The following is a 9084-nucleotide window of genomic DNA, read 5'->3' on the forward strand; positions in this document are numbered from 1 at the left end:
TATCAATTTTCTGTATCATGACAATGTAGATTTTTTGCTATCCGAGCCGGAAGTTTTCGTCACTTGTAAACAAACCTCTTCACTCAGTGGTAAAAAAAAATTCCTACGCTGCTCCTGGGAGGCCTAAAGGGGTCTAAAATTGCCTCAATTGACCCAATTTTCTCTCCACATGTACTTCCATTCATGCTCTTCAACATACAAGACACAAAAAATAGATTATGATTGATAACAGGTCACAAAAGATGTTCTCCCGCTGCTTTTTGGCACTTTTCCTGAAGGAGAACAATCGAGCGGATTGATATAGACTCTAATAGGAGTATGCCACCTTGTGGATTTCCCGATAACAGATTTGATAAAGTCCCGAGTCTAGAAATAATATCGATGCAAATGCTCCAATAGTTATATATATATGAAGTAAATTAGAACATATCATTCCTTCAAATGCTATTTCACGCGCTTGGTATTAAACGCTGTGGTGAAGCCATGTCTTTTACTTTGGGTTTTTTGTGTCACATTAGTTTTGAATCATGGACTCGTTTACTGCACCCATGCAGTGACTGACTATATGGATCTACTAGCTATACATAAAAACTCATACACTGCATTACAAGGCAGAACATTCTCTTACCTCATATATTATTTCACACGTTTAGTGTAGTTAGTGAATGCTGTGGTGTAGCCATGTTTTTTACTATGTGTTGCGGTAAGGAACAACAACCCATGTCTTCTGCTTCTCGTGTTTTATATATTTTTTGTACAGTTCTGATAAAGTACGGGCGTGCTTAGGAATGTGGCATCTACTGAGATCATGAAAATGTTATATTTATATATATATATATATATATATATATATATATATATATATATATGTATATATATATATACATATATATATATATATATCTATATATATATATATATATATATATATATATATATATATATATATATATATATATACGCTGATGGTGTTAACTGGCCGTGTTAACTGGCCGTCGGCATTGAGCAAACGTTACAAAGTAGCACTCGGAACAGTACATTGAAAAGGAAAACGCATAACGAAAGGAATAATTTAACTACCGACTTTTAGGAGTTATAAGGAGGAAGAACAAATGCACTATCACCAGGATGCTTAAAGATTATCAATTCTCTTTTACAGACCAAACATAAATTTACCCCACAACTATTGTTTTAAGCTTACCAAAATACTCATTAAATCATATAACGTTACTGTTAAGTGAATTCATACGTAAGATGTCATAATACTTTAAATTGACAGATTTAATGAAAAAAATCAACAGGTTTAAATTCATATTCGCTTGGATATAATATCCAGGCAGGAAATATTTAAAAAACATTGTAAGACACCCAAAATAATCAGACATACATACAGTGTTCCGTTAATTAATGTTACACTGCAGACTTTAGAAAAGAAGAAAAGGAAATTATAACAATTCAAAGTGTCCAAGGACAGAATTCTACCTGGTCAGGAACAATTTTAGACAGACTTGTCGAAAATACGGAGCCGTGAGCCCAGAGGCTTACATCCCCTTCGAGGGTAATGAAATATAGATGTGACACCGAAAATGTAGAATAAGGATTGTTCATTCTCACTTTAATAGTATTCTTAAGGAAAAACGCAGCTTGCAAGAATAGGACACAGAGACATAATTATTTCCAGGGCATGACGGATGTCTCAACGCCTTTGTCTTTAGGTATCATCAAATGATCAAATTTAAAGTAAGAAACGACAGCGTGTAATGTCTTTTTTCATTATATGATCCATTCAATAATCACATTAGAGTGTAGTACTTTAAAAAAAAAAACTGTTTAAAATTTCACGTTACTACAATAATCAAAAACTGTTTGTTAAGAATTTTGTTCGTATATTGATACATAATATATGTTGCAAATGGTGTTCTCTAATTTACTAAGAGGTTGACAAATCATTATCATAATTTGATTCTTAAATTTGCCAAATTGCAACAAAAGGTTTATGAAATGGAGACTGTTGATCTAAGTGCTACCTAAGGCATTAAACAAGTTACGGTACCGATTGTTGATTTACCGGTGTCCATTCTATCATTTACACCGGCTAGTCTATCGGGCCATTTCCATCGGGTCCAAAGAATCGATCACAATCACGTTGACTGTCCGGGCAGCGCTGTGAACAGTCCACGCCCCATTTTCCTTTCGGACAAGCTGAACAAAGGATAAACCAAAATAAACGACATCAATGTAAGTGATCCATTAACATTTAAAAACGAAAAAATATAAAGCAAGAACAATAGAACGAGTAGAGAAAAAAATATCGTGAGTAATGCAAGCTTGATGAATCCATATGAATCTATGATATCAGGCAAAGAGACGCATCATTGATGATATCACTAATGATTTGATGATATCACTAATGATTTGATGATATCACCAATTGATATAACGATACTATCAAATAATTACAAGTTAATTCTAACTCTTAACAAACAAGTGATATTCTGGAATTTTAAACAGTGTTAGTTCTTGATAGCGTATGTTTACATGATGAATTTCGATTGTTATTTCTGTAGATATTAAAGGCGAACGTTTTGATTTATAAACTTTTGACACATTCGTTGTTTTTTCCTTTTACACAAGAATCAGCTCACACTGTCCATCGTCTCAGGTATGTGTTATTATGCTCGAGTAATGTTGCAAAAGTCAAATAAAAAAGATGCTAATCAATTAATGTTCGAGACGCACTCTGTTTGTCCACCAGTTTCCTTCCTACAAACAATGTGTTAACGTGTGGATAAGCAGTACACTGTGCAGTAGAGAAACATTAAGGACAATCTTACGTCGGTCACAGTTATTTCCCCACCATCCTGAAGCGCACTTGCAGCCGTACAGGTCCCCCATACAGAAGAGGTATCCACGACACTTCGGATTACCACCTGGAAGATCGCCGCAACGTAAGGCAGGTGCGTCTACTGCAAGTACGAAATCTCGAGATTTCGGTGAGTCAACCTCTGTTAAAGAAAGAAATTATTATATAATTAACTCTTGAAATAGATAATCTATTATCGAACAGGGTGACGACAAGCTCAAAGAAAGAAATAACTCATTTCCAAACGTTAATTGTTGATTTAAAGATGGATTGATGAGGTAGTCATCTGTTTTGATCAAGTTGATATGCTTTACTACTTGCGGATATGATATAGGTTGAGACCAACATTGACCAACCAACTTTAGCCCACTTATCCATGAAAGGATGTAAATTAAGAAAGCTTTGAGCTTCAAGCTTAACATCTATTTGTTTTTCCTTTTGTGGTATACATTTAAAAAGATCGCAAAGGGAAGTTAACGACCGAATGTTATTTAATTTCCACACAACATTTACCAATAGTAATTAGACACAATCGACATGAGAGTTATTATCTTGTTTGCAATTTATGAAAGAGAACTAATTTCCACGCTACTCACCTTCTGCACAATCCGAACCGCTGAAAAATGGAGGACATTTACATTCGTTTTGGTCATCTAGAACTACTCCCCCGTTTGCGCACGGAAAGTTGCTAGTTCGGCTAATACATGAATCTCCCATGCGATAGCTATCCATTGGGCAACCTGCGGTAGGCGGGAGAGACAGGTATGTTTATACATAAATCCTATATAGATATATATGTAGGCCTATAGGCTATTTATAGTCTATATCGGCTATATATATATATATAAAGCATTTATATATATATATTTATATATATACCCTATATATATATATATATATATTTATATAGCATTTTTATATTAGCCTTTATTTATATAGCCTTTTTATATATAAATAGCCTGTATATGTATATATATGAAATTGTAATGAGTTGGAAAATCCAAAGTAGTAAAAAACCACCGGGATTCGAACTCGGGCCTCCCGCTTTACAGGCGGACACTCAAACCAATTAGGCCATGAACGCCGATTGCATGTCCTGAGGTTCGAAAGCAGTAAGGGAGGTCGTCATTCCACTGTAGGCTTTTGACACCTGTATCGAACAAAGTTAATTTTACTTTAGTGACATATTTTGTCTTACTATAGAGATCAATCAGGATGCTAACCAATTCATTTGTGAATCCTAAAGGCCGGATTTCGAAAAGAGATCCTTTGAACAGACTCTGTTAAGTTTAAATAAACGACCAAGGCAATGAATATATATGTATTGGAAATATGTGCTGGGATTTCCTTCAATATAGTTAGGCAGAAATAACTTACTTGCGACAATGACTTTGATTTGAACAAACCAGCCTCTTGCCCCTCGTTTGCCTCTGCGTATGGTGTACACACCAGCATCATCAGTAGATGTAAGCTGCAATCTGGGCCCTGTGTTCACGTTTCGTTTCTTGCCTTTACACCACTGAATGCTTCGACATCCAGGAGACCATCGAACTCCGATGTAATTATCAGGAGAAGACGCCAGTCCAGTGCCTCCTGACACTGCAGGCCACACGGTTCGGGTATAAACACCTCTGGTATCCAAAACACCTCGAACGAGTAATCGAAAAAAAAAACATCAAATATTATTAAAAGAAAAATCAACTACAATATGATAGAATAAGTTGCATAAATCTTGTGTTGACAATTATACAATTTTCATTATCTACTGGACAGTAAAGGAATGTGTAATAAAATCCCTTGACCTGACAATATCGTCAACTTTCTCCTCGACAACTATTTCCTTCTTGAGGATTGCAGCTTTAGGTTATAAATTTACCGGAATGAGGTGCACCTGCAAAAGGTAGTTGAGATTTGCCAGTATAGAATTCGATCAATTTGCTAATGAAAGTAGTGTACTTCTTTGTTCGGAGTGGCTAATACGTGCTTGACGTGTAATTGTTGGACTTTTAAAAGACAATTCAGTTCAGAAACTTAAACTTTGCTCAATTTGTATATTTTACACAAAGCAACAGTCGTTTATTATAATGTGCATAGTGCTGATAAAAAGGCCACAATTTCGTTCATAAATCCATGTATTTGTCTAGATGTTGTCCCTGGCAACCTTCGTTATTCTGTGTTTTCCTATAGAACTACGGGATGATTCATACTTCGCATGAGCAATGACGTACTGTAGTAGCTTTACGCTACATTAGTCAGAAATGTAAATAAGTACCCAAAGAGGATATGTAACAACTATTCTTGTTGATTACGTCATCAAATTTGCTTAAAGCTTCAACCATTGAGCTATGAACGATAGCTCCATGCTTCAACAAAGCTTTCTTTGGACTTATCACTGATCGATAATTTACCAGAAATATTTGCAAGCATGGGGTGAAGTTTCTCGCCGCATGTTTCTACTGTAAGTAGATATTTTGGCTGCCATATGAAGTTGCTGAGCTATTCAGCTGAAATCTGAGTGACAAACAATATTTGACGTTCTTCTTTTTTAGTGTTATCCTTTTCTCCGATATTTTCTTTGGTATTGTGGTATGTGTTTTTGGAAGATAGTTGGGGTGGAGGTTAGGATTTTGCTACTAGATTGTCTGAATCAATGGTAGACCTTAGTCCAAAAATGAACTATGCTTAACTTATGACACCGTTAAAAACCTTGTCAACGCGCTAAACTGATTTTAACCACATAACAATAAGTAATAAGAAAAAATAAAGGCGTAATTATAAAAGTGAATATCTTCATAGTTTTTTTTTGTTCGCAATTACTTTGCCAGTAGTCAGTGGAATTGTTTTCATATTCTCAGGTGACCGCAAAGACCGTAAAAGAACTGGTATAACAGTGCTTAATAGTGGCTTAAAATAAAAACAGGTATATGAACTCGTAAAAAGAAACGAGCAAACGGTAAATAATTTGATTTTAATAGAACTTACTTGTTTTTGGTTTAATAAAACCATATCTAGTAATAACAGGGCCATCTTCTGGGATGTCCTGGGCAGTATAAGTGCCATAACGTGTTCCCCTATATCTATTTGGCAATCCAACCGAGAGATAGCAACCAAATGTGTCACCTCCGACGATAATCTCTCCCGTCTTCACGGTTTGACTCACTAAGCCACCTTCTTTGGAAAATTCCACAACATCTGTACCAATGCCCGATGTATGTATAGCATAAAGATAAGCTATATTTTCAGCTCGACCCAACACCGGACTATTAACTATAACAACTTCTTCCTGATCAGGATAATAGCCAAAAGCATTAACTGCGAATAGAAAAACATACATTTAATTTTTTTTGTTAAGGTCTATGAATCATATATGTTTTAGCAAATTTGGGTTGGTGAGGAGGACACATGGTAAGCAAATGGTAAATATTATAACCATTTCACTAATATGGAAATAATGTGTTGCTTTGGTTACAAACTTAAATTTAAAGTTGGTTATAATATATGGTTTGTTCAAACGAGCCTGGCTGGTCCAAGATACTGCTGATCAGTTGTGAAACATGTTTTGTCTCGTCACGACTTTCAAGCTAACATACTATAATACTAACCTAGTATATTGTTCAAATCAATATAATTATGTACAACGTATGTACAACACTGTTAGTTTGCGAATAAACTATGATTTCGTCGGTTGCGTTGTATGAAGTTTTGTCATGAAGACAATATTCATAAAATAATGTAATGAGAATTGCTCAAACTTATACGCCTATACCGTTTCCTCGTTATTGTCATCTTGAGTTAGAATATACTATTCAATATCATACCCAATCGTTAATGCGCTCTTTCGGTTTCTACAATTCATTTATTCGTATACAGAATTGGTGAATTCAAACTCGGTGAACGAAAATGTCTACTCCATATACAGACGGACCTTAGAAGTAGTACAGGAGTGCAAGTGACTATAATATAATTGAAAGTAACTTCATTCTGTCCATACCACAGTTACAAAATATAACAGAAGAAGAAAGAAACACAGTGATATCGGGACCAGTGGACACATAGGGTCCGTAATCTTGCAATGATATCGGGACCAGTGGACACATAGGGTCCGAAACCTACGATCCACACTAAATTTCCAAGCACAGTTTGAAAGACAATCGCCTATTTTGTTAATGAAATCTTTCTTCCTATCTTTTGGTAATATTCAAAAGTGTTTTTTATGTCTTCTTCTCGTCATGGATTAAAAGTATAGTGCAACTGTTTGGAAAACTTCAAGTATAGTTCTGCTGGCAAACAATGAAATAGTTAATGTCGAAAGGGATCTTGGCTATTACTTTAATTTTATGTTGTAATAGATTATCAAATTACTTCCAGAATACGACACATTGTATAGATTCTTAAATAGATGAAAAAGGTTAGGTCTCACAATAAATCCTTAGGATAGGACTTGCCGCCAAATTTGGAATGTAAAGCAATAATGAGGAAAGGTAACCTAACCTAAGAGGTGAAAAGTTTTCTGATAAAAATAACATTCAATAAACGTTGTTTTGGTTGCTCGAAGTTTATGCCTGGCCCAAACGCCCCAAAGCCGACCTGTAGACACTAACATGTATAATAATGTCAACGTCGGTTGAGCAAGCTTGAAACTAACAAAGCTGTTATATATTTCATTAAATATTACTAAATAAAAGATTATGTTGAGAACAACAAAATTATCGTCATTTATTTTCAAGAATGAAAATATTGACGGTATTACAAGCATTCAAAGATGAATAATAATAATAGTATTTTGTGTCAATAATAATAATTGTTCATTTTGGTTAAAAAGATAATGATAAAAAATGAAGAAACAAACAAAATATGTAACCAACATGCAGAAACTATTTTGCACTATTTGAAAAATATTTCTGTGTCCTCCTGACTTACCAGAATAGCCCAGAAAACTGACTACAGCGATTAAACACTGTAAAGTGCGTATAAATTCCATGGTTTTCTTTCAAAGTTTACCACACATCTGGGGACTCTGCAATGGAAATGGCTCTTTAAATGAATACTGGGATATTTGACCAAACGTTGGTGGCACGCAAGCAATTCAATCAGTAATAATAGAGCAATTTATTAATTAATAATAGTTTGATATGAACAATGGGCTCTTCTTTTCTGATCTGGACAACGCTTCAACGCCCTTGATTGGAAATACATTATATCGAGCTGACCTTATAATTATATAAATACTTACAAGGACAAAATTAATAACGTCCAGATGAACAAGCGAGGCCGCAAACTGGCCTTAAGTTGACCTTAGGTTCGGGTAATGTGAAAATTATATAATCTCTGCATGGATATAGATTCGTGCGCTGGTTTCAATGCGGCTGCACCCTATGGAAGAACCCACAGCAAACACGCTGATACGGCGCGCATTGTCCTGCCCTTGAGAGCGACTGTTACTAGAATTGTGTACACTTGGGTGTGACTAGTTACCAGTGACAAAAAATAAACTATGCTTAACTTATGACTTACAACTTATCAAACTTAACTTATGAAACTTATGATAACGTATATCTTATGACTAATAACGGATAACTTAACTTATAAAAAACTTGTTAACACGTTAAACTGATTTGTACCACGAAAACAATAAATAATAACAATAATAAATAAAAGGCGTATTAATACAAGTGAATATCTGTGTTAGTTTTCTTGTTCACAATTACTTTTGCCATTAATAAGTGGAATTGTTTTCATATTCTCAGGTGACCGTAAAGACTGTAGTAGAAGAACTGGCAGTAGTGATTTAGATATTAAAAAAAAATGGTAGAAAAATTGGTAACAGTGCTTGGTGACTTTAGATAGAAACAGGGTAGATGAACTCGTAACAAGAAACGAACAAAAAAATGAGTAAAATAAAGCTTACTCACTTGTTTTGGTTTAATGAAACCATATCTAGTAATAACATGGCCTTTTGATGGGATGTACTGGGCAGTATAAGTGCCATAACGTGTTCCCATGTAGCTATTTGGCAAGCCAACAGAGAGAAAGCAACCAAATTTGGCTTCTCCGTCGATAATCTCTCCCGTCTTCACGGTTGGCTCACTAAGCCATCTTCTTCGGAAAATTCCACAACATCTGATCATGAACCAAGGCCCACTTGGGTGTGACAGGTTAATAATGACAACGCAGGGTTAAATGTTGTAAAAGTCTTGTGAGAAGGCCGTGGCTTGATACAA

The 9084-nt window shown here is 35.1% G+C and overlaps 1 protein-coding gene across 1 annotated transcript; it reads right to left on the reverse strand.

The window, feature by feature from the left end:
* Positions 1-1085: 1085 nt before the first annotated feature.
* On the reverse strand, positions 1086-7949 carry LOC139983525 (uncharacterized). The gene is made up of 6 exons (XM_071997139.1): positions 7784-7949; positions 5846-6175; positions 4241-4510; positions 3460-3603; positions 2835-3005; positions 1086-2202 (listed from the first exon to the last, which is right to left on the reverse strand). Exons 1-6 carry the CDS (start codon positions 7842-7844, stop codon positions 2096-2098), a joined length of 1083 nt encoding a protein of 360 aa, XP_071853240.1. The 5' UTR covers positions 7845-7949; the 3' UTR covers positions 1086-2095.
* Positions 7950-9084: the final 1135 nt, after the last annotated feature.

This window comes from Apostichopus japonicus, chromosome 16 (assembly GCF_037975245.1).
Source record: "Apostichopus japonicus isolate 1M-3 chromosome 16, ASM3797524v1, whole genome shotgun sequence".
Classification (NCBI taxonomy): Eukaryota; Metazoa; Echinodermata; class Holothuroidea; order Aspidochirotida; family Stichopodidae; genus Apostichopus; species Apostichopus japonicus.

Excerpts from the sequence above, each read along its gene's own strand:
- LOC139983525 (XM_071997139.1), bottom strand. The coding sequence starts at position 7,844 with ATGGAATTTATACGCACTTTACAGTGTTTAATCGCTGTAGTCAGTTTT. Across the intron at positions 6,176-7,783 it reads CAGTTTTCTGGGCTATTCTG|TTAATGCTTTTGGCTATTAT; the intron begins GTAAGTCAGGAG and ends TTCTATTCGCAG. Across the intron at positions 2,203-2,834 it reads GGGAAATAACTGTGACCGAC|CTTGTCCGAAAGGAAAATGG; the intron begins GTAAGATTGTCC and ends TCCTTTGTTCAG.